Source organism: Nannobrachium achirus, assembly GCF_963921795.1.
Source record: "Nannobrachium achirus genome assembly, chromosome: 17".
Classification (NCBI taxonomy): Eukaryota; Metazoa; Chordata; class Actinopteri; order Myctophiformes; family Myctophidae; genus Nannobrachium; species Nannobrachium achirus.
In genome coordinates, this window is record NC_137824.1 from 56291794 (window position 1) to 56319249 (window position 27456).

The following is a 27456-nucleotide window of genomic DNA, read 5'->3' on the forward strand; positions in this document are numbered from 1 at the left end:
ATGGGACTGGCGACACCGTCGTACTGCGGGGTATAAACGAGGCAGGTGTTGACCACCAGGCCGGGGCGTGGCTTCATTCAAGTGTACAAGGGGGCCCCCCTTACGCATGCGTGAGCCAGAAAAGTGCGTTTTAGAATGAGAGAGAGAGAGAGAGAGAGAGAGATTATAGTGCTGCTGCTCTGCTACACAACTGTTGTTTTAATCCCCCGAGCGAAGAGATTTAACAAAAACCACTGGCTTTAAACCCAGCAGCCATATTTGAACGGAACATCGGTGTGAGTGGCAAACTAGTCACTTTTATTGAAGAAGAAGAAGAAGAAGTCATCTTCAAAGAAGACACCTTTTCCCAAGAAGACTTGAAGAAGCTGACTTTTCGTCTCACTGGCGGTGGGATACTATTGCGCAGCTAGCCTGCCAGCTGGCTGAGGAGTTAGTCGAGGCACACGGCTTGTTGTTTTTTTAAATACCATATTCGCATATTAGAGTTTAATTGACTTGTTGGCAAGATGAAGGACCGTTTGGAGCAGCTGAGAGCGGTAAGTTGTTGCCAAGACACGTCCCTAACGTTGCTACAATGTATTTATTTCTGCTACAACGTATTTATTTCTGTAAGTAACCACCACACCAGCCTCTGTGTGTATGTCATTAAAATAAACAGTGGTGCCAAGTACATTTGTGCTGTAGGCTAGAGCCTACTTGAGCACAATGTGTAGGTATTTGTACTAGAGTATTTCCAATTTCCAATACCTTTACTTCTACAGTCTGGAAGCTAAATATTGAACTTTTACTCCACTACAGGATCTCCTTTTTAGTTGACCTTGTACCAGTGATTTGTACTGTCATGAAACTGTACTTTTTTCTATTGCAAACTTCTAATAAATTCTTCAATCAATCAATGAAAACTTTAGCTACCACTAGTTACTTTTTAGATGGATTATTTATTATTCCAAATCATACATTAACCACTTCTATTACACTTCAGCCATTTGAAAATAGCCTGCAAGCTCAGAAGTCGCGATGCAATGCTTGTAGATCTGCTATTTTCAGAATATTTGTTTACATTTGAAACGCTGTGAAATGGGACATTCTGCATACTGAGCACTTTATATTTTTGGTACTTTAAGTACATTTTGATGCAATTTACTTTTGTAGTTTTACTTTTACTCAAGTACATTTTTATTCCAGACTTTAACTTGTATTTCTACATTGCAGATACTTTTACTTGAGTAGGCCTACAATTTTCCACCACTGAAAATAAGGGTTGACTGAAAAGGTGTGATGGGCAGCATAACTTAATAAAGCTATGGGAAAATGGTGATGGATTGAGATGCAGGCCATATAGCCACTTTTCCAGGTCACCACCTATTCCCCTTGGGAAATTGAATTTCAGACTGCGTTAGATGTGTTAGTCTAGACACCTTTACAAACACATTGGTGAAGACATTTCTTGGTAAGGAATTTATTCCCAGATTGTATTATTAATATCCCCTGACTTGGCTTTATGTACAGAATTCAGAATCAAATTATCCTGAGAACCTCTGAGTACACTGTACAGGCTTCCCACGGTCATGAAATTTCTGGAAATATTTTTCCAGTACTGGAAAGGTTTTGGAATTGATCAAAGGTCCTGGAAAAAATAGCTATGCATTGTCTTTGGTTATTGATTTTGTTAATACCTCTGTCAAATATTAGAGGCAGATATTGTGAAAATAGCCGATCTACATGCTCACAACGCCTCAGTCGCAACGCGAGGCGTTGTGAGCATGTGGATCTGCTATTTTCACAATAGAACAGTGTTATACAAAATTCCTCAACTATTCAACTCCCCAGTTAAAATATCATTATTTCGGGGGTCACGGCCTGAAAAGGTTGAGAACCACTGGCATACACTAGCTGTCTTTAGGCATTGCGTATAGGAGTAAGCGACTTGTTATTGAGTGGAATTATTGTTATAATTATAGTCTTGGAAATTCAGTTAAATATTCTGGAAAAGTTTTGGAAATTCATTGGTAAAAATGTGTGGGAACCCTGACTGTACTCAATGTTCAGCAAACATGTCAAGGAAGCAATATGTAGCCCTCTGCTTGCTTTCATTTAAATGCCTCACTGTCCCAAGGTAACCAGGATGTAACTAATGCCATTAAGCAAGCCCCCCACTGGGCAGGTCCTGGTCCATGTTGTGAGGACTAGTGGGGTGCGTTGCCATGGACACATGATTTGATTTGCCAAATGTTTGCTAAAGCCTAATTGACCCTTTGTTGAACAAGTGCTGAAAAGCATTTTTGTTTTTCTACAACAAAGTGTAACGTAAGCTTAAGTTGGCGAGACGTGGTCCGCGTAACTAGAGAGCAGGTGATGTAATAGGCGGGCCACCATATCTACTGGGCCAATATGCATGTGACGAAGACCTGACAACACTGTTCCTGTCAGTCTGTCACCACCACACTCTGCCCAACTCGCCTCCGAGTCTTTACACCCTACCATCGTTCTTCTCTCCCGTCATTTATTTCCCTTCCTAATGTTTAACTTTACTGATGGGATCTAGGCTGCAAACGTGTGTGCGTGTGTTGTTAACCCATGCTCCAGGCGTGACCGGGTCAGCTGACATAATGCTGGAAAGAGGCGCAGCAGGAAACTCAGGATAATAGTTTGGCCTGGAGCTATCTTCTGTATTTTCTTTTCTTTTTTTTTTTACATAAGCTTTATTCTAATAAGCATTTTGTCTTTAGTAGGTCAGACTGTTTTGGTGAATAGTGAAACATGACATTCTTTCTCACTGAAGGTGTTCTTGTAGTGTTTTGAACTAAGGCTTCATGGATGAATGCACTCAAATACATGGTTTCCTTTAGTTGTGACCGTCAGGTCGCAGTTATTATCAAAACCTCCACCGTCACGTCACGTCACACTTTTCCCCTACTCATATCTCTGCCACCGTAGCCCCTTTGCCAGACTTTGCACACACATTCCTTAGCTGCCAACCCACAACCTCCACCCCTCATTTCTCACATGGCCCTCTTCTAGCGCCAACATGAGGCTTATTCTTGCAAAACACATTTTTGGACACAGCTCCTACAGATTTTGCCCTAAAATCACGCAAAGCGGTACACAGTATGTCTAGAGTCATGTCATCAACATGGATCTGTCCCATTTAGCGCCACCACCATCAGGCCGATTCTTTTCAAACACATTTTTGAACCAATGGCACTTACAGGCCTATTTGTGTATACATGTGACCTGACAGTCGCTTATCTCCCGATTAGGGAGTCTTACTGGTGTATCACAGGTTGGCTAATGGCTGGGCTAGCCTACCTGAGATATGTTACTTCACAACATGGCCTATAAAGTGTATACATAGATGAGAAACCAAATGGTACATTTACATAAACATCACTTTTTAGCGTTGTTAACATTTATAGTTATAGCCTTACTGGGCATTCTAAAACAGCTAGTTCCATTCCTTGATTCTGATTGGCTGGTTGCTGTGGTATATGAGACTATAACCCACACCTTGAATCAGTTTATATCAAACCCAGGTGCGTTATTTCTTTCCACAGTGTTCCACAGTGCACCAATTATCTGCACCTGTGTTGTTTCTGCAGCCTGGCCGGGAACTACTTTCTTCTAGCTGGGGACTACTTTCTTGCAGAGCAGACCTTATAGTGAATTATTAGTGACATAGAACAGTTTTAATCGGTACATGTCTATGATTTTTCATGTTGCCATATTGTAACCGTTTTAGAAAAGCAATAAGCCACGCGAGGCTTGTGGTTACCTGTATTTTACACCGGCTGAGAGGGTTGGAGACACTCGGCTGCGCCTCGTGTCTCCCTACGCCTCTCAGCTGGTGTAAAATACCAGGTAACCACTCGCCTCTGATTGATTGATTGAAGAATTTATTAGAAGTTTGCAATAGAAAAAAGTACAGTTTCATGACAGTACAAATCACTGGTACAAGGTCAACTAAAAGGAGATCCTAGAAAGCCGAGGCTTATTTCCACAGGAACCACACTTTAAGTATCTCATTCTCTTATGGCTTATTGCTTCAATGTACACTGTAGAATAACAAACCATTGGGGCTTGAGGTGAGAATGGGCAAAACCCAATTCACAGTTCTCAATTCACGTGAAACACTGTTTTACTGTACCTGGTGTTTCAAGTATTTATTGTATACTTGATATAGAATATGTGTGTCTGTCTTAGGGCATTCACCAAATATTAGAATATTCGAATATCAAAGTCACTATTCAACGTTGTTCACAGAAGTCGAATGTTCGGTTATTTTATTTTTTATTGTCTTCTCTTAAAAAAATGTATAGTATATAATGCTTGGCTAGATAAGAAGTCATAAGAATGAGTTGTCATTGCCCCTGGTGGATGAATTTGTTAATACCAGGGGTTCTCAAACCTTTTTAGGCTGTGACCCCCAAAATAAACATATTTGAACTGGGGACCCCCACCCTGACAAGCACTTGGAATTGTAGGTATTACATTTAATGTGACTCGGTTCTGCAGATACATATTGTGAAAATAGTAGATCTACATGCTTACAACGACTCGCGTTGCGAGGCGTTGTGAGCATGTAGATCGGCTATTTTCACAATGTTAGCCTCTTGCTTACTTAATATTTGACAGTTTGGCCAGTCCTGTCGAATATTCGACTATTCAAATACGTTGTGGTCGAATAATTCGAATACTAAAAATCACTATTCGTGAATGCCCTAGTCTGTCTCTATACTTGTCATACGTTTAGCCAGGCTAGCCTAGATGACAGACATGGCACAGGATAAGCTCATGGTAAACCAGTAGGGAATGTTGGAAATGATGTATTAGTAGAGCATCTGTTCCTCTGTTGGCCCATTGTTTTCCTCCGTCTTTCACTTCTCATCTGGTTTTGCTAGAAAGTCCAGGGATTATAAATATTGAATGGAAACCTCTCTGTAACATGAGCTACTTAGTAGGACAAACAATCATTTGGTAACTTGTGTAGCCTAACCTACATCAGTAACCGTGATGTAAGTTAGGCTACCAGTAAAGCCAACACTTCAAAAGGGTCATGTGATTAAATATAATAATTTAGCCGTAAAACCTCTGCCTGTCATTGCCTTGTAAAGGGGGATTATGCAACAGGACATATGCTCAGGCAACAATGAATGATGATGATGATGAATGAACAGATGATGATCTAGTATAAACGCAGGTATAGGCCTATTTATATATTATTGTATTTATTTTTTACAAATATCATTTTCCAGTTATCATGTGAGAAGTGAGAACAACACCCAATCTAGCACTCCTATGCTTATCAGATGCTCTTTAGTTGGTCAGCAAGCAACACGTGTTGGCCATGGTTGTTATGGTGACAGTAAAAGACAACAGCCAGACCACCCATGGCCTGTCTTGTCTGAAGTAAATATTTAGAAAATATTCTTATAATCTATTAATACTTTATTAATTTCTCGTCTGGGGCATTAATAAAGCCAACAATTAATGAATGTTTACAGCACATCAACACCATCCCCCACATTCACAAACGTGCCCTCAAACTTGATAAGTATGTTTGGGTAAAGTTATTGCATTCAGTATGGGATTTGGGTAAGTTAAGGGGTTCTGTAATTGTGGAAATAGTACATCAGTCTGCTGGGGGGAAAACAATCGTGTGTGTGTGTGTGTGTGTGTGTGTGTGTGTGTGTGTGTGTGTGTGTGTGTGTGTGTGCGTGTGCGTGTGAGACATTCTATGTGTTCTAGTTCTATATTTTTAGATTATGTGTTCTAGATCTGTAAATTCTATTTGTTCTAGATCTGTAAATTCTGTTTTCTGGTTCTATATTCGTGTGTGTGTGTGTGTGGCATACACACGATCATGCTAAGGAGATGGTGTGACCACCGCTCAAAAACGATTTCTCCTGTAGTGTGGTACTATTTGACCAGGGACATCTATACACTTGTTAAGGAACTGTATAGGTCTTTAATTCCTATGGTAATGGTTAATGATTTCCTTAATTAAAATTCACAAGATGCAGTTGTAGTGCATTGCCTACATTACTAGTTTCAGAATTATTTGCCAAATATTAGCATAACCGGTTTCTTTTGAAGTTCTCAAGGATAATGCAAGCAAAGGATCTAGACATGGAATTGTAGCATGTCTGTGTATTTGTCTTCAGCGATGATGTCTTCCAAAAAGAATATCTATCCATCTATCCATCCATCCATACATACATACATACAAACAAATAATAATCACAAAATGAGCTTCAAAGGTTTGAAGGGACTTGTGACAGTTTGTCCCATTAGTGACAGTCACACTCTCTGGGTTGGGTTCTTGTCAAACCATTATTCAGTGTTGGTGTCTTTCACAGTTTTCACACAATTTCCCCCGTTTTTGCTGAATAAGAAAGACACAGGAAGGAAACTATTACTCTTATCTCACTGAAGCAGAATTGTTATTATGCATTGTGCTCATGTACTGTATGTAGCCTGTGTGCACAGCGCACATACTGTACACACAATGTTTTGGTATGATTCAAGTGAAGTTAAAAAACTGTTGTTTTGATCTATGTTCATGAGTACTGCAAGCTTGCACAATAGTGTAGGTACATTTGCTATTCAAATTGCAGTGGTTATTTGAAAATATTGAAAGTGAGGCCAGATGGGTGGGCCATGTACATTTTCAGAGCATGTTTGATAATCAGTGGATTATGTTCTTGCTTGGATCAATGCCAACCTAGTATCAATGGGACCAACATAGTATATTATAAGTTCTTATTTATTGGTGTCACTACGAAAACGTAACTTATTTTTACATTAAATTATTTTATTATTAGCAATAAGACTCCCAAATCGGGAGATAAGTGATCGTCAGGTCGCATGTACAGTATACACTGCAAAAAATAACCTCATGTTGACACTTGAAGAGGGGCATGTGAGGTTGTGGTTTGCCAGCCAAGGAGTGTGTGTGCAAAGTTTGGCATGGATAGGGTTAACGGTGCCGGAGATAAGAGTAGGGCCAAAAGTGTCACGTGGCGTGATGGACAGACTGACGGACGGACAGAGGGACAGCCGGTGGAGGTTTTCATAGTAATTGTTTATTTAAATCTTTGTTTTGTCAATTATTTGGGGCCCACTTGCGATGCCCCCACTGCCCACCTGTGCACCCTGGCCCACAGGTTGGGAAACACTGGGATAGAAGGAATAGAGGGAACTATGCCATTGTATAAACCAAAACTTTGGATAAAATCTAATATGGCGTAATATTAAGGTTTTACATTAGTCGGCCTCCTGGTGGTGCTATAAAAGGCAGATGTGAAAAATGCAGGGCAAAGGTTTTTCTTGGCCTCTAGGGAGTGCACATACATGTTTTACACTGATCTGTGGAGTTATAGGTAAAAACACAAATCGGCCTGTTATAACGCCACCATGAGACTGATTTAAAAAATGTAAGTGGCATTTCTTCCTTGGCCTGGTGGGAATGTGCGTGCACAATGTCCCCAAATTGCACACTGTGTTCATGATTTGAGTTCAAAACTGACCAATCCTGCAAACTTTGGAAGACAATCTTGGCCAATCATGATGGAATATGGAAACTCGGACAGATCCATGTTGATCACCTGACTACAGAAATACTGAATTGGCATCCAAGGAGTGTGCATGCCGTGTGCACAGTTTGGCAGCGACCGGCCATGCCTTTCGGCTTGGCGGAGACAATAACCGTAAAGAGTATTGACTGAGAACACCATTTGTGCCATGCCTTGGAGGGTAGGTTACATGCTGATTAGAGCACAGTCATCTGCGTCAGCTGACTCAGGAGAGACTGGGAGACGTCAGGTGATTCCAAGACACAGGGAGAGGACAAGAGTCAACAGAAACATTTTCCATGACTTGACTTTGCGTTACCTATGTGCATGGTTTAACGAGGAAAGTCAAGAGCTGAGACTTTAGACTCTGTTCCTCAGGGCGACTCCCTCCAGTCACAATGTGCTCATATGAGTCTTCAAATGGACAGTGCCACTCAGAAGTCACACAACAATGAACGAGACAGAGTGGAATAGAAGAAGAAGAAGACTCTTTTTGCAGTCTGCTATCCTTATTTATATTTCTTCCACCTTTCCTTTTCCCCCTCCCTTCCTCATTCTTGTCTTCCAGTTATAACACAGCAGCATGACAAAATGAATTATTTTGTTGACATTGTGCTTATCTGAGGTCACCTTCAATGTCAGCGCATATTCAAAGTGGGTTAGGCTTCTTGAGCCCGGCCTGTCTAGTGCAAATAAATATTCACAGCCAAAGTTAAGCCGTGTGGCAAGGCTCCTGGCTTCGTTACTGTACCTAATGTTTACCTACTGTGTTTTATGACGTGGAATTGACCATCATCATGACCCACACGCACGCATGTGTCAGACCCTCTTATTCTGTAGGTGGCTATCCTCTTGAGCCACGGCGTGAACATTTTATATGTCACATTCAGTTGCTAAGTAACCTAAAAGTATCTTCTGGGGCACGTTGCTAAGCCAACCACATTGCTAACCAAAATCGCTACATCGTCAAACGGCTCCATTGTGGCTGTGAAAATGTCTTTCTCACTCTGCTTCCTCTCTCTCTACACAATTTCCTGTTCTTTAATGTTTTTTGTTTTATTAACATTGTGGATTATTGCTCATAATAATTACATTTTTAAATCTACTGACTTTTTTTTATTTATTTTTTATTTCTTTCAATTGGGACCTGCTTCATACTCAAAACGGTTTTCATTATTGGCCACTGAGCTGCTCCAGTAGAGCATTTTTCTGGTTGGGTACCTTGCTCAAGGGCAGCTTTACTGTTGCCTTTCCCATTTAAGAGGGATTATGCTGCTACCACTGCTCTCCTTAAGTCCCTTCATTTTGAATTAATTATTTTTCCCCTCAACATAGGAGGAGAAGTTGCTTAAACAAACACAAACGCAAAAGTATAGTTTGTTTTGCACGTTTAGGAGGAATTTTGCATAACTTCCACCAGACTCTTGGCCGGGTGGTACAGACTTTAGGCCGGGTGGCCCGCCTGGCCAATAGTCTGTAGAACCAACCGTGTGCTGTGAGACCCCAGACATGCTTACTCAGTTACTCGTTATGTGAAAGTCCTATGATTGTCTATAACTTCTGACATCACTAGCATCCTTTAAAATCGCCCTGAAAAAACACTTACAGGCAGCAGCCGTTCGCAACTGCTAAAAACAAACATAGCCCAGCCCTCCAGCCATACCCTCCCCTGACCCTTCTTTGTATTTACCTACTGTATGTTTTTATCTTTTTGAGCGGTGGTCACACCGTCTCCATAGCGTGGCCGTGTGTGTATGTGTGTCTGTCTGTATGTAGCCTCTGTGTGTGTCTGTCTGTATGTAGCCTCTGGTGTAGCCTGAGTACCCTGGGTGACCAGAGAGGTGCTGTTGAGTCTAGCCTGCCCTGAGCATCAACTGCAATACACACACACACACACACACACACACACACACACACACACACACACACACACACACACACACAGGCACCCCCCCCCCACACACACACACACACAATTCAGAACACATAGAATTCATAGATATAGAACACAGAATATGTACAGTACAGTACAGTTAGGTACAGTAGAGTACAGTATACAGTACAGTTAGGTACAGTATACAGTACAGTAAAGTACAGTAAGCTAATACGCAGTTATTACTGTTGTTTGAGCACGCCCGAGTTTTTTCAAAACTTTTTTTTTCCAAATCTTTTTTTTTTCAAAACCTTTTTTTTTTTTCAAAAACTTTTTTTTCCAAAACTTTTTTTTTTCAAAAAACTTTTTTTTTTCAAAAAACTTTTTTTTTCCAAAAACTTTTTTTTCCAAAAAACCTTTTTTTTTTTAAAACTTTTTTTTTCAAAAAAAACTTTTTTTTTTCAAAAAACTTTTTTTTTTCCAAAAAACTTTTTTTTCCCAATTTTTTTTTTTTTTTTTTTCAAAAAACTTTGGTTGGGTAAACCACCGCTCAGTTCACACGTGTGTGATTTTTTATTTGTTTTCCCCTTTTTTCCTGACTATATCTACTGCATAGTACTCTGTTCTATCCGTCTGTCATTCAATGTTTTTGTTAAAAGTATCAATATTGCAATTTACTGTAGAAAACTATAGTTACTATTAAAAGTCCAGAATTTGACATTTATTCGAGTAAAAGTACAAAAGTATTGGTATCAAAACATACCAAATGTAGAAGTACTCATTATGTATGTCCCATTTCACAAGCTTTAAAATGTATACAAATCTTTTGAAAATAGCAGATCTACAAGCTCACAATGCGTCGCATCACAAGCAAAGGGTTGAAATGGTTGAAGTGGTTAATGTATGTTTTGTAATAAGATTCAAAATATACAAAGTGGAGTAAAAATATAATATTTGGATCCAAGATGTAGTGAAGTACGTGTAAAAGTTCTGAAAATGTGAAATACTTAAAGTAAAAGTACCCCAAAATTGTTACTTTCCACCACTGCATCACAGATACTCTGGTATACTGTATTTGCCTTAACCCATTTAGGCCTAGAATTATTGAATGCTTTAACAAGTGAAAAATAGCAGATATACTTGTAGATCTGCTATTTTTGAAAAGTCGTGAAAATGGCGATGGCTGGCCAGATTGCTGACATGGAAACATAGGTTTTTCAAAAAACCTTAGAAGGATTCAAGACACTTTGAATCCTTCGGGTCAAAATTCAAATTTTCACGATTTTTCTAAAATAGCAGATCTACAAGCTCGCAGCGCGGCACTCGGTGCCGCGCTGTGAGCTTGTATATCTGCTATTTTTCAATAGTTAAAGCATAAAATAATAATACACAATACTGTGTACCCGTTATCAAACTCGGCTGCAAAATAAGCCCTCATTACACAGTTATTTCGGTTAATATCGATCTAATCTATGGATTAGGTCATAACAATAGATATATCCTGAGGGAAATTCAGTTTATCAGGAAAATCATTGATTATCAATGAATCGATGATTGTTTGATAAGGTTAACTGCTGTATCAACTATCAATCAATGATATTCCTTAAAAATTGCATCCCAGGGGTCCTAGTAGCTATGCAATCTTTAAGGGCTTTGCACACAGACGCGTTTTTTCCGCATGGAAAAAACGGACGATTTAATTTTTTTTAAAGAAAGCAATGATTCTCTATGACCTCATGCACACCGGCTCCGAATTTGCCATGCGGCAGGTGGCTGCGGCAGTGCGTTTTTTTCGATTGAACCCAGTTCGATTTGTGCGTCTTGTCGCATGCGGTGAAAACTCATCACTCCTTTTATGACTCCTTTTTGGATCCGGGGCGCGGATTCCGCTCAGCATTGCACACCAAATCCAATGCGTTTTAATCATGCAGCAAACGGGAAAAACGCAATGGTTGAAAATCGTGCCTGTGTGCAAAGCCCTTTAAGGAATTCCATTAATTGATTCTAGAAGGCTCTACTGACCAGTTTTAACATAAATTGTATCTGATTCTGGATCTGCTTTTTGCCCTTTTTGTTTCAGACGTGTGACCAAGATGACGAAGAGGTGGAGATCGCTATTGACAATGCAGCCTTTATGGACGAGTTCTTCTGTCAGGTGAGCAGGTTTGTGGTTGTTGGTGTTTTGTTTGAGTGTATGTCTCATCTGTGTCTGTATAGGCATGTCACAATTATGACATAATCACCTAGTAACAATTATTTGAGATAATAATCACTAATGAAAGAATAAAATTAAGTTTTAAATACCCTATTGGTACAAGGGGCATTGTCAGTCATGTGCTATTTAAGCTATTTGCCATATCTGCTCTGTGCGATGTTTGTTTACAAACCCTAAAGGCTAATCATGATCATAAATAATAATTAATTGCAATTATTTGAATGACAATTAAATGTCAAGTAAAGCTCCATCTGTGTCTACATCTGTGTGTATGTGTCCCTATTTATATTCATGTTCAGTTGTTTACTAGGACAGGTCCCTACTCGGGAATGACGCAAACAGGGAATGCATGCCCCACCCTGTTAGTACCTGTTGTAACCGCCTGTCTGTCTTTGTCGCTTTTGTGCCCATATATGGAGATCGCTGATGTTATCAGTATATGGGCATAGCCATATATGGGCATATCAGGGATCTCTCGATGGTTGTGGAAAGTCCTTGTGCAGTGGTAAACATCTGTGGAGAATGAGTGAAGAGTGCAAACCAAATGTAAAGTTATGTGTGATTGATTTTGTTTGTTAGTCCACCTAGGAATCCGCGATTCCTCAATCATTTCTCGGCAATTTCTCGGCAATCCTTGGATTTTTCAACTGTCCATGGATTTCTCCGCCCTCTGCGGAATAACAGTCGCAAATGTTGGTGGTCCCACAACGGGAAGTGCGTTTGTAAAAAAAAAGAAAAGAAAAACAGTGGTGGAGCAGACAAATTCTATTAGTTATTACTACTACAACATTATAAACGATTTGTACATGGTGAGGCCACCTCATAGGACACTGCTTCACAGCGCCCTGGGGGACTAGTTTTACTGATGGACGGTGCCTCATTCCTACTGAATCTGTGTCCTGACCTTTAGTTCCTCTATGGTCCTGACAATGCTAATGCAGAAGAGAATAAATATTACACACCCATACTAGGTATCCTCTAAAATATAGTTACTATGGGCATGGTTTTGTTTACAATATAGTCTTTGCAACGGAAATAAATTATAAAAAATAAAATAAAATAAATAAATGTGTATATAGGCCTACATCTGGCTTTGTCTGTTTGTATGAATGTGTACGTATGTCCTACACTTGGCTCATTGGCCAAGATTTGTGAGATGCTTAATGATATGAACTCATAAAAAGCACAGCTCATTTCACACTGGGTGTGGATTTTTTTTCCTATTATTTCTCTGTTTTTCAGATTGAAGACATCAGGAACAGTATTGATAAGATTGACGAGAACGTGGCTGAGATCAAGAAGCTCTACTCGGTCATCCTATCTGCTCCCACATCAGATCAGAGTGAGAAACCTTCTCTATCCGCCGCTCTCTCTATACATCAATTTCTTTCTTAGTGATAATTCAATTGATTACTTTTCTTGATTAATCAAATAATCGACAAGCATTTTTCTTTTGTAAATGTACAACATGAAATGATATACTTTGTCATACATGGTGTAGCTCACAATGTGTCTCATTTATATACGATGTCTGCTATTTTAACTTTTGTATTTCTTTTGCCTATAATGACAAGAGAAATATATTGATTTAATCAATTATATTTTATAATATTGATTAAATCAATGATTTACTGTTGCATCCCTAATATACCATTTCCCCTCTCTTTCACCTTAACCCATTTAGGCCTAGACTTATTGAATGCTTTAACCAGTGAAAAATAGCAGATCTACAAGCTCGAGCTTGTAGGTCTGCTATTTTTGAAAAAGTCGTAAAATTGTGTGCAAATCTTTGAATATATGTATTTTCAAAGCGAACGTTTGTAACTCAAATGTTGCTTCTGGGGGGTCCCTGGAACTAAATATTTTGAGATGCGGGTCCGTGGCCAAATGCATATCATTTTGGGGGCTTCACATGAAAAGGTTTGAGAACCACTGACACATAGTAGTCTCTCAAGAACAGACTAACTGAGCTCCATTTAAGTGAAAAGGACCTTTTCTTTGACGATGGCTGGCCAGATTGCTGACATAGAGACATAGGGTTTTTCAAAACATCTTAGAAGGATTCAAAAGACACTTATAGAATCGGGTCAAAATTCAAATTTTCACGTTTTTTCCAAAAATAGCAGATCTACAAGCTCACAGCGCGGCACTCGGTGCCGCGCTGTGAGCTTGTATATCTGCTATTTTTCAATAGTTAAAGCATAAAATAATGATACACAATAATGTGTACCCGTTCTGAATGGGTTTTAAATGTTTACATACAAGCATCTGTCCCATACTGCCCTCCATGGACAATTCCATAAAATAATCTCCATTCCTCAACAGAAACACAAGATGACTTGGAGGCCATTACCAATGACGTTAAGAAGATGGCTAACAATGCCAGAAACAAACTGAAGAGTAAGCCAACCACCAGCCATAACCTCACTAACACAACAAGTGAAAGAAACCCATGTCAGATCTAACATGCACATTTTCACTGGCTCATTAATCAAGACTTTTGGGACGTTTTTCAGCCATTGAAAGGAACCTGGAGTCAGATGAACAGGAGAGGGTGTCGGCTGACATGCGGATACGTAAATCCCAGGTAAACTAGTAGTCCTTACCGTTCAAAGGTTTGTGCAACCACATTATGTGCAGAGTTTGGGTTATGGGGTGTGCAGTGCACAGTATATGAGGGATTGAAAGTACGTTTGTAGTCTGTCAGTCAGTCTGTCAATCTGTCCGTCACACGTCACATAACACTTTTTCCCTACTCATATCTCCGCCACTGTTGCCCCTATCCATGCCAAACCTTGCACACACACTCCCTGGCTGCCAAACCACAACCAACAACAATTCTAGCGCCACCATGAGGCCGATTCTTGCAAAACACATTTTTGGACACTGCTCCTACAGATTTTGCCCTAAAATCACGCACAGTATCTCTTAAGTCATGTCATCAACATGGATCTGTCCCATTTCCCATATTCCCTCCTGATTGGCTACCATTGCCTTCTAAAGTTTGTGTATGCGACGGCGACCTGAGGGTCGCTTATCTCCCGATTAGGGAGTCTTACTGGTGTAATAAAAACAATGTAACATGAACAATGGTGAAAGTGGCGTTCTGTCAGTGTTAGTGTGGGGAATTGCCACCGGACATGCAATTGTAGATTTGTTTAAGCCATGTATGAGTGCATTGTGTTGAGACAGTGTTGTTAAATTTGAAGAAGATTGCTAGATGTAGAATATAGTATATCAGCACATCGACTTTGAAATGAAAGTAGCATCACTACCAATAGTGGGATAGTAAGTAGTAGTGCACCAATATCTAATCTAATGAATGTTTATGATGAATAAAAACAATATAACATCAACATTATGTGAATAGTTTGACTGGCAATGAAGTATGGGGATTATGTATTTGTTGATATTTCTTTGTATACAGCATTGCTCATTTCGGTGCGTTTGGTGTTGTCCTCATTGATTAGCAAGATTTGGAGTTGCAGGAGTTGAATTGAATTGAGATGAATTGCTGAAGCCAATGCGTAGGAAAATGCAGAAAGGAGAGGGTGACATAACAGGAGAGTGTGAGAGTGTTAGATAATGGCTGTGTCACAACTTCTTTTACTATTGATTAGTGGTAGTAGCCTACTTGATATAAATTATAACTGGATACATGCTGTATGTTCTTTTACCAGCATAATTGTTTGATTTAACTAATACAGTAATCTCTAGTTTCAGATCAATTGTAGCCTTTGGCACAGCAAGAGAAGAATTCAGAGTATTTCAAAAGCACTGCGGATTGAATGAACGAGCTAGAATGCAATTAGTTATATAATGTATAAGAAGCGTTGAAGTTTATTCTTGATTTTAGAGAAATCATCTGTGCATCATTTAATAATTTCATGCCTAGGGCTGTCACGATTATGACATTTTACATTACGATGAATTATCACTCAAATGATTGTGATTAACGATTTAATTGTGTTTTTGTCATTGACAATTACATTTCTGTTTGGCTTTTATGCTTTTTAAGTTGCACATGGTAGATATGACACATAATCTAAATATACAAAGACATTTCTGACAAGCTCACAACACGTTGCGATGCGACGCGTTGTGAGCTTGTAGATCTGCTATTTCTACTATTTCTTGTTAATTGTTTTAACATTATGAAAAACTTTCAACATGTAAACAATTATGCGATAATTGCGATTATGACAAATAATTGCGATTATGTCAACTAATTGCGATTAGACGATTATGTAATAATTGTGACAGCCCTATTCATGCCAGGGCTGTACATAACATGTAAAGCTGCTGCAGTTGACCCAGAGCTTTCTATTGTCTCCCAGCATGCAGTGTTGTCCAGGAAGTTTGTGGAGGTGATGACAAAGTACAACGAAGCCCAGGTGGATTTCAGGGAGAGGAGTAAAGGACGTATCCAGAGACAGCTAGAGATCAGTGAGTCGGAACCATTCCCCGTTACACACACATTGCTGTCTTGAAAATATAAAATAATAGAAACATTATTTCTATCATAGTCAGGGGATATTAACTCATTTACTGCCATTAGAAAACGTCCGACCATCGGGGTTGACCTGCCGCGATTTTTACCTTTTTTATCGTGGTCGTGTGTGTGTCCATCGTGCACAATCCGCGTGCAAGTTGTTGTCCGCTCGTCCGCTCATCGTTTGCCACATTTTCTGCAGCAGCTCCAGCGTTGTCTAACGAGGAAGTGAACGGAGGAGAGATTGACATAGAGGAACATGTTGTCCCGCCCACCAAAAAACCATATCCGTTTCTGTTTCCGATCCCAAACCGGAAGCACTGTTTTTGGAGCACTTAGGAAAGGCTGATCAGTGATCTGATTTTTTTTAGCAGCTGTCAAAAATGTTCCTAGGGATATTGAATTTCATTGATTGATTGATTGATTGATTGATTGATTGATTGAAGACTTTATTAGAAGTTTGCATAGGAAAAGGTACAGTTTCATGACGGTACAGTTCACTGGTACACGGTCAACTAAAAGGAGATCCTAGAAAAGCACTTGGCTTATTTACACAGGAAATAACATTGAATGACAGATGGATAGAACACAGTACTATGCAGTAGATTCAGTCAGAAAACAAAAAAAAAGAAACAGCGCAAAAAGAAATATACAGTAGGTAAAAAACAAAGAAGGGTCAGGGGAGGGTAAGGCTGCGCTAGGTTTGTTATTGCCAGTTGCGAACGGCTGCTGCCTGTAAGTGGTTTTTCAGGGCGATTTTTAAAGGATGCTAGGGATCCACACTCCTTCAAGGCCTTCGGTAAGGCGTTCCACATTTTGGTGGTATAGCAGAAGGACGAGTTTGACCCTTGGACTGAATTGACTCTGGGTTGAACGTGATCTGTGGCGCTGCCTCTGGTTTTGTAATTGTGGACATCCTTAGCGTTTTCAAAGTATTGTTAGATGTGTTGCTAGACACCTTTACAAACACTTTGGCAAAGACATTTCTTGGTAAGGAATTTATTCCCAGATTTGACATTATTCTGATAATATTCCCTGACTATCATGGCAATAATATTTCTGTTTCTGCCATCTTGACACTGGCTAAATAATTGTTGTTGTAATTGACAACATTTGCTCAGCCTTGTGCCGATGAGAGCACTCTGATTCGACGGAGTGAATTTCCAAATGCACCCATAATAACTTTCACCTTTCTGTTGCAGCTGGCAAGGCAACAACTGATGAAGAACTGGAAGAGATGTTGGAGAGTGGCAATGCTGCTGTATTCACAGCCGGGGTAAGTGTGTTTGTCTATATCAGGGGTTTTCAAAGTGGGTGACGGGGACCCTGGGGTGCCGTGACGGCAGTCCAGGGTTGCCGCGAGATCATTTGATAATATTTGGAATTTATTTGGACACTTGAAAAAATATTTAGTATCATTTTAAACTTGAAGTACAAAGTTATTTTCAGTCATTTCTAACCAAAATGGCTAATATCTCAACGCAAAAGAATCACTAAAATATCGTCACTGTCGGGCAGAAACCTCATATCTCCAAGTTATCTCCAAGACTGTCACACAAAACTAGTGAAAACAGACGATCTACAAGCACACAACGCCTCGCATCGCGAGGCGTTGTGTGCTTGTAGATCTGCTGTTTTCACTAGTTTAGTACTTTTTATAGATGATAAATACAAAAAGAACGGTTTTGGACATACAAGGTTTCCACCCGACAACGATGATATGCTATAAATATAAGGTGCTGGAAGTGAAAATTATAATGTAGGGGTGCCTCGGATTTAAAAAAGGGGTGCCCCTGGTCTATATTGTACGGTAATGTCCTGGGTGATAATGCCAAACCCTTTACTCTCCCCTGTCTCCTTTACAGATCGTGGACTCTGGGATTTCAAAGCAGGCACTGAGTGAGATTGAATCCAGACACAAAGATATTGTCAGACTGGAAAGCAGCATCAAGGAGCTCCATGACATGTTTGTAGACATTGCCATGCTGGTGGAGAGCCAGGTAGGCTATCTATCCATCCATCCATTCAGCCATCCATCCATCATAGCCCTTGCATTTAAACTAATTGTGTTTAACTTCATTATTGTCCTCTGCTCTCATCTCTCTTGTCACTCCATCTCACCACTCAATCATTGTGGGATTTGACATAAATTATTTCAGTAAGTGATGCACACATTGATCACCAGTGGTTTGGTGGACTTTAATATAGACTTTAGTATTTTAGAGCCAATAGTCCCAGTACCATCGCTGCTTAATTATGATGCATAACCACATATCTTTTGTTGGTTGTGCCATGCTTTCTGAGGGAAAGCCTTGTTTGAGGTAAGGCACTTTTTTGCCCAGTATTTATATTTTTGTGGTGTCTTTTTGTTCTTGTTGTTGTTGTTGTCTGTGGGCATTATTATTATTCATTATCTTATTGATGTTTTTGTGATGTGTGTTTTTGAGTTGCTATCACTAATAATGATTCATTATCACAGTGGTTTCCTTGAGATGCTTCCTTACAATGTTATTGTTTTGCCACTACAAGTGTATAGTAATGACCTTTTTCTTATTCAAAATATAGCAGGGTTCCCACGGTCATGAAATTCCTAGAAATATTTTGAAATTAGAAAAATATTTTTCCAGTGCTGGAAAGGTTTTGGAATTGATCAAGGGTCCTGGAAAGTCCTGGAAAAAATAACTATACATTGTCTTTCGTTTGATTTTGTTTATACTGAAATGACAAATTAAACATTGGCCAAATTGTCAAATATTAGAGGCAGAAATTGTGAAAATAGCAGATCTACATGCTCACAATGCCTCACAACACGAGGCGTTGTGAGCATGTAGATCTGCTATTTTCACAATAGAAACGTGTTATACAAAATTCTTCAACTCTTAGTGCTCGTCAGGGTGCCGGGTCCCCAGTTAAAATATGATTATTTCGGGGGTCATAGCCTGAAAAGGTTGAGAACCACTGGCATACACTACCTGTCTTTGGGCATTGCGCATAGGAGTAAGCGACTTGTTATTGAGCTGAATTATTGTTATATAGTCCTGGAAATTGGGTTAAATATTCTGGAAAAGTTTTAGAAAAGTTTTGGTAATTCATTGGTAAAAATGTGTGTGAACCCTGATATATGTACTGTATTGCGCTGTTGTTTTCTATTGCGCTGAAACCCTAAAGTTAAAAGAGTATTTTGTCTTGCTGGTTTTCATTTTGTTTTCTGTATTGTTTTCAGGGTACTGTAGTAGAAAACATAGAACAGAATGTATCCAAATCTGTGGACCACATAGAAGCAGCTAAGGCCGAAACTAAGAAAGCAGTAAGGTACAAGACAAAGGCTCGTAAGGTACTGTATTTCTGTTCTTTGCTCTTACAGTGAATCTTTACTTTGGCAAAAAAGTGTTCCATGACATTAAATGACGCAGCTCACATTTCCTTCAGTTGAAAATATGTCATTTGTGGCGATAGACATGTCACATGACACGTTGCTGATTTGCTGAAACATAAATTAGGCTTTACCGTTGTTTTCCTATTCCCATTTTGCATTTCTTTCTACAAGGTTTTCAACTCCTTCTCATCAACTCTTTCTCACTCTCAAAACCACCTGGCATTTTCAGTCACACTATCCCATATGCTCCACACACAGCTGATGACGCATTGTTCACTGCACAGTCAAATCCAGAGTATTAAACTCTTTCTTTGACATGCCTTATTTTGGTCATGTCATTATAGGCTCAACATTTTCAAAAACAGCAAATATACAGATCTGCTATTTTTGAAAAGGGAAGTGTAAATATGGACTTGCCAGATTAACACTCTGGATTCTACTGTGGGTAACAGCATCTGTGTCTTTCTTCTGGATTTGCTTCTCTCCTCTATTTTGCGTCCTTTTCCCCTACACACATTTCTCTCTCTGTGCTGTGATATCCTGCCTACTGTCAGGGTGGAATGATTGAAAGGATTGAGAGCAACATGGACCAGTCGGTGGGCTTCGTGGAGCGGGCGGTAGCGGACACTAAGAAAGCTGCAAAGTTTCAGCAAGAGGCTCGCCGCGTGAGTGATCTCTGTTGAGATCAATGGTTGTGTTTCCCAAAAGCACTGAGTCTTTATTCTAATGGTAACGGTTGTGGTTTGGAATATCGCTCAGTATGGCCAGTCAAGTAATTAGCTTGACTAGCAGGACAATTTCACTTTAAAATGACTAGTCATCACTATGGCCCTGTGGCATCCTCCAAGCGATTTTAAAACCTATACTTGGTTTATCAGAGTCCCTTAGGGCTCTATACTGACTTGGCAATTTTCAGCGCAGATGTTTTATGTAGAGTTAAAAGGGCAATCTAAAAGCTCGACGTGACGCCGACGCATTGTGAACTTGTAGATCTGATATTTTCTGCAAATGTTTTCTGCAGACTACGGATGCTGGGGTTTTAAGTAGTTAAATATCCTGAACATCAGCTGTGACTTCATTAGTCTCACATAGCCTGCCATATGATCAGAGATCTCTGCCTACCAACAGGTCTGGGGAAGTCGAAGGCCACGTCTAGACAACAACGGTCTCTAGAGAAAGCAGAAAAATGTTGTTGCGTTCTCTCATTTTAATCCAGTGTCCGGCCTAAATTCAATGCTGGGTCTTGAAGATTGGAGAAAACCCACATTAACAAACCTATGCATGGAAAAACAATCCTGATACTGTCCCAATATTTAGGACTGCACTACCACCTTTAGTTCCGCCAATTTAAAATGATTCCAATACGGAACTAAAACCTCCTATGATTGGCCGCTAGTTGCGCTGTTTTCCCCCCCGGCCGATCGCAAAAAGAATTGTTCTCCATTGGACCCCATTCATTTTCCCCTTTCGTTTTCTAACCTTAATTAACATTTTCATAAATACTTTATGGTTCCTGTCGCTAGTAAAAAATTGCCTTTCAATCACGATGATATGCGTTTTGTGAAAATAAGGTCCCATTTATGTTAAAATTGATGATAAAGTTGCGGGGGGCGTGGCCAACTAAACTGATACCAGCCGGCTGTGTTCTTCTTCGTGTGCTGTATTTCGGGAGGCTCCGACCACATTCTCCCATGTATCCCTGCGGTTGCACGTGACCGTTGGCAGCCAATAGCATCCTTTGGTGCTTTTACAATCTATGATGGCGACACCCATGCCAAGGACCCAAAATGCGTCATTTGCGCTGCATAGAAACCAATGGCGTCACCTTGTCCATATATTTTTATGGTCTATGGTTCTACAGTGCAGTTTGTTTCAGAATTGTTTCGGTTTTAGCCCCTACATAGAATTTAGAGGTCAATGTGGAAGATGTATTGGTACGTTGTAATCATTGTATCTCGTATCGTATCTCTTGATTGTCTGGCCACGTGAGACTATGAATTCACAGACAAACAGTATGATGTTCTTCTCTAAAACGGAACCGTCCTAGACGACATGGACGACGAGTGGTATTCCCCTTATGGGATACTCGGCCAAGACCACCTCCACCATCAGGACTTTGACCCAATGAACCGTGATGATCCCTTATCCCTTGACGTCTGTTCCTGAGCCTTCACCCTGTGGCCTGACCATCGTTGTGCACCGAAACCTACCCAGGCAATCCTCCTGTCTTCCTACAGCAATGTGGATCCCTGTGCCCTCTCTCTCCCCACACACACACACACACACACACACACACACACACACACACACACACACACACACACACACACACACACAGACACACAGTCACACACACACACACACACACACACACACACACACACACACACACAGTCACACAAACACAGCTTTTGCTCTCTGCTTTTCTCTCTCTCTCTGTACTATAACAAACTGCTAATCTGCGCTCTTTAAACTCAGTGTGATGTCAATTTCAATATGTGGTTTATGACTGATCTGTTGAATATTATGTTTGTTTTCAGAACTTGAGAAGATATTACCGGGCTAGTTTGATCTTATCTTGGTATTATCAGAAATAAAATGTCTCATTAACATTTGTTGACTTATTCGCTGTGGCTGGCTAATAGTCAATTATGTTCTTACCTTGGAACATGAACTGACAGTCAGAAACACTAAATAGTAATACCAGTGTTGTTTTTGACAGCAATTTTTTATTTAGTTTTAGTCATAGTCTTTTGAATAAAATGTCATTTAGTTTTAGTCATAATTTAGTCACCTGAAAAGTTTTAGTTTTAATCTAATTTTAGGCAACTAAATCTACAGTTGATTTAGTCAACTAAAATGTATTTTGGCATGGCATCGTAATGATTGATTTTACACTTGGTTTGCGTGCTGAAAATAGCCGATCTACAAGCTAACAACGTGTTGTGAGCTTGTAGATCTACTATTTTCAGCGCGCAACACCTGAGAGCACCCAAACATAAAATTACTTTCTTCTCCACTAGTCTCTCGTTTTAGTCTAGTTTTTATTTTGTTGACGAAATTTTCAATATATTTAGTCTTAGTTTTAGTCATCACAGCTTAGTTTTTATTTCGTTTTTATTTAGTTTTCGTCAGTGAAAAAAACGCTGTCGACAAAACATTTTCGTCATAGTTTTAGTCGATAAATCAACACTGCTAAATACATTGTGTTGTTACCTAGACACAACAAAGCGCCAGATGCATTGTTCCATTGAAATGGTCACCTACTTCCTCCTACTTGTATAGCGTAACATTCTCATTGTTCCTGTCTGAGGATGGTACTGATACCTACGTGGTTGTTCCCAACAGAAACGGGTGATAATATTGATCATTGTGCTGATCGTGCTGGCAATAATAGCTCTGATTGTGGGGTTGTCAGTGGGATTGAAGCAAAGCTGATGAGCTGTTTGAGTAGAGGGAAGGGTGAGTAACTCCGGAGTAAATAACCTCGGGTGTACCATAATGGGTGTGGGTATGAGAGGAGCTTTCTTTGGGAAAGGGCTTTGCGTTCTCTTCAATTTGAGGTGTGTGTGTGTGTGTGTGTGTGTGTGTGTGTATTTTCTTCCTTCTGTTGGCTTATATGGGGTGTGTTTGTTAGTGGGAAGATAGTTACACACAATAGTTTTGGCTGGTGTTCTGCCTGTGGGCTCATTTGGTGCTAATGTTTCGTGTGAATGTGCATTTGCCAGTGTTGGGGAAGTTACTTTGAAAGCGTAACTTGTGCAGTTACAAGGAACTCACCATGGCAGTAACTTGATCAAGTTAAAGTTATACCCCTGGAGAAATATAACGTTTCAAGTTACATAGAAAAAGTAACTTGAGTTACATGCCAGCAGAAATATGCCTCTCAACCGAGTTTTATGTTTTATTTCAAAAAGGTTGACTGACATTTTCTTTAGTAAACATCTGTGTTCCTAAAATAAAGTAAAAAAAAATTAAATAAAATTATGATCTGGACATTTGATCGTCAATTTTCACAAAACTTAAATGTAAAATTATAACTTCGCTTGTAACTTCTTGTAACTTGAGCCAAAAATTACCCAAAATGTATCTCAGTTACTTGACGAGTTACATAATATGAATGTTACTTAGTTAGTTACGTAACTCAGTTACATGTAACTTTAACTTCCCCAACACTGGCACTTGCATGCAATGAATGATGTCATTGTTCCTCACAATACACATTGACGTTTTCTCTCTGTCTCATACTTTAGAAGATCATCTTCATTGCCGTGTGCTGTGCTGTGGTGGCCCTCATTGTCCTAATCATCATCCTCACCCAGACACTATAAAAGGACCTCCCCCCCCTCCACCCTCCCCTCTTCAGCTATGTCATCATCTTTACCCTTCATCAACTTTCCCACCAAGGAGAGAGTGGACTTAAACTTAAACAATCACTCCTCCATATTATGGATACACACAGTCCACCCCGGAGGGACTTTTGACTGAACGTTTGGTGCTGGTCTGGACGAGTTGAAAATGTCTGGTTGGAATTGTAACCAGTACAAAAACGTCCAGTGAGACACTTTCACAAATTGTTTATTTATTTTATAAATGTTGTTGATCTAAGAGGATATCGCTCCTGAGACGTCGTGGTAACAAAAAAGGCTACACACAAATAGCATCAAGCCTTGTAGAGCCACTGCATTCAGGTGTTGACTCTTGAGTGTCTGGGGATTTTCCGTTGCAAATGAGGAAGTGAGGCTGGAGCATCAGGTACAATACCTATTGTATCTCTGATTATGGGGAAAAGGGAACTGGGAAATGAGACCAATCTAGCTGTGCCTATTTCCCATAACATTTCATCATTATAGACGGACAACATTTCAGTGTTCGACATTTATTTTTGATGCCTCCAGAAGGCTGTGTTGTGCCCTTGATTTTAATGTGTATTTAATTCATCTGGACATTTCAAGTTGCATTGCCATGCATCCTTTTAACAATGAGCCATGACAGAAAAATGTTATAATGAAAAGCTAGCTACAGTAGTATCTGCTGCACTGTCTGGGACATAGTCAGTCACACACTGTATGCCTTTGTCGAAAGTTGTTGTCCTACAAACTTTCAACAGAAAAAGTGTAACACTTTTTCGCCTATGCATAAATTGCACAAAAACTCTTGGATACAGTTCTGCCATGTGTTGCTCATGTCTCCTCTGACTGAATAAGCTGCAGTTCATCTTAAGAGGAATGGTGTGCTATTCTCACCTATGATTCTTGAGATTGGTTGAACCCAGTGGCTTTTAGTTGTGGTGTGGTTGACAAACCTGGGAAGAACGGCAAAGTTCCAAAAAACTAATCAAACATCTATTATATTTAGCATTTTTATTTTCACCTTCATGTTTTTCACCTGATCATGTTTTGGGTCCAGCACTGTGTTGAAAGAAACTGTGGGGATGTGCATATCCTACTCCTTTTTTCACCTTTTTATATTTTCCACATCGACTTGAAGGACGACTTCACCGCTTTTCAACCTATGTTCATCCTATAGAGTACATGATTGCATGGAGGATCACTACGAGTTTGGAAGACACGAGATGTCACTATGTGATTAAGGACCCTGCACTTGAAGAAGTGGGCTGAGAGAAAATCATCAGTAACAAACGTCTCCTAGGGGCTTCTAGGGATGGCTTTCCCAAGTGCAAATGTGTGCCAAGAGCAATCTTTGTTTCCTAAAGGATTAGTTCACCCCCAAAATGACTTTTTTTCTATTGATTACTCATGCCATGGGGACTTGAGTTCAATGATATTGTTTTGTTTTAATCGCATTCCTAAGACAAAAATGTCATCACAATAAATGTACCCCCATTGATTCCAGATGGGGACCCAAATGCATTTGAGTCCCCATCCGGAATCAATGGGAGTACATTTACTAAAATCGAATTTTTGTCTTAGGAATGCGAAAAATACCAAAACATATTATTGAACTCAAGTCTCCATGGCATGAGTAATCAATAGAAAAAAAAGTCATTTTGGGGGTGAACTAATCCTTTAAGCCAATTACCAAAGATGGTCATTTTGTTTAGAACTCAATACTTCCATACATTTCAATTCCAACTATTCACACAAAACTATGCATCCCTACCTACAGGCGTCAAGGGTCTTAAGGTTGTATTCTAATCTCCAACAAAAGAAAAGCTTTTTGGTCCTCACTAATGTTCATGGTAAAATAACAAAAAAATGTTCTACTCGTCTGTGTCTCGTAGGGGGGCTGTGGGCTGTTCAGAAACCTGTCTACCAGTGATCTCACCGATGGGGAATCCAAGCTAATAGAAACTGCATGCTTTCTATTCCTAAAAAGTTACTATGCATGCAAGCCATTGTTCTCATGATGATGAAAATCCTAATATATATATTTTTAAATCTTGTTTAAAAAAAATATGCCTAACGATGATGTCACTGGTAGACAGGTTTCTGAACTGCCCACAGCCCTTCTAAGAGACACAGGCCAAGTAGAAAAATAAGTGCCATTTTATCATGAACATTTAGTGAGGACCAATTATATGAAGATAGGTTGAAAAGAGGTGAAGTTGTCCTTTAAGCATATTTGGCTTCCACTGTAGTCAGAATCTGAAATGATATTATCGTGGCTAATGGTGACGGTTAAGTTTAAGTTCACTGGGCAGTTACTCAGTTTGACCACTGGCTTTTAACCATTGTTAATCTTTTGGCATTGCTTATTGCCTTTAAATAGTTTGAAAGCAAGAAGATTTATTGACCACATTACTTAAATAGTCCAATTAGAATGATATCAGCCATACCAAATTGCTTCACACCACATTAAGGGGTTGTAATGAGAGATGTTTTAACCTGAATGTTTTGAATGTGTTTTAAAGACTGTTTATAAGACTTAATTATATTTGTATTCATGTTGCCAAAGTGTAAATGAAGGAATTAAGTAAATTAAGGAATTAAAGATTTTTTTTATATTTCTTTGTCGCCTCCATCCATGGTTTCTTGTACAGGCCTACTCCCTGTAATGGATTGTTCAGTACTATTGTTTAATTGTATTCATTATTTTGACAATGTGTTGGTAGTTCTGAGAAGAAAAGCTCCCTGCAAGATATTGTTGCTGGGAGGTAGGATAATGTGATAACTACAAAAAGGTTGCCCAAGGGACATGTGAGGTTAAGAATTAAATTGAAATAAAAAATGTATTTGAAACCAAAACATATCTTCATATTAGGGAACAATTTGAAAGGAGGTATGTTGCCACTAAATCTCTCTCTCTCTCTCTCTCTCTCTCTCTCTCTCTCTCTCTCTCTCTCTCTCTCTCTCTCTCTCTCATATATACACACACACACACCCACCCTTCCCTGTCTTGTCTTGTCTTGTCTTGTGTTCAGCTATTTCCTCAAGTTATTAAGTTATTAACTGTTATATTGTGGTTGTCCATCATATTTACAGAAAATAATAATGCTCTCCTTGAATTCTGTAGAAAAAGATGATGATCACACTGTGCTGTGTCATAATCGGAATCGTTGGCTTCTCCTACCTGTACAGCTTCTTCTCATGAAGCTTTAGAACAGGTAAAATAAACGCCTATAAATAATATTTATTCAGTGTTGTAAAAATGCCTGGAGCATAAAATGTGTCTTTGCTTTCTTCCTAGGTGGAATCATGACAGGTGGCTTTCTCCATCAACTAGAAGATTTACTTGAGTGTTCCTCATTTCCCTTTACTTTAATTAAATATGAAAAAATAAAAAAGATTTTAGCCCTGTCAACTCCCCCCCATATTGATACTGGTCCAAATGATCAAATATCCTGTCATTTGCTAAAATCTCTCAATCCAATCTGGAAACACTGGCGCCTCCTGGAGGTGGCTGTGGAGATTTTAGACAGACCAGCTTGGATGGATCAAGTGCATTATTACTCTTTCGACCGATGCA

At 39.5% G+C, this 27456-nt stretch overlaps 1 protein-coding gene across 1 annotated transcript; it reads left to right on the forward strand.

Annotated features, from left to right (window-relative positions):
* Positions 1-229: 229 nt before the first annotated feature.
* stx3b (syntaxin 3b) lies at positions 230-27081 on the forward strand (the record flags this gene model as incomplete). The annotated part of the gene is made up of 11 exons (XM_080746281.1): positions 230-536; positions 11525-11599; positions 12902-13001; positions 13985-14059; positions 14176-14246; positions 15997-16105; positions 17354-17427; positions 18017-18151; positions 19375-19485; positions 20082-20192; positions 27004-27081. The coding sequence occupies exons 1-11, from the start codon at positions 507-509 to the stop codon at positions 27079-27081; spliced, it is 969 nt and encodes a 322-aa protein (XP_080602407.1). The 5' UTR covers positions 230-506.
* Between the last annotated feature and the right edge of the window lie 375 nt (positions 27082-27456).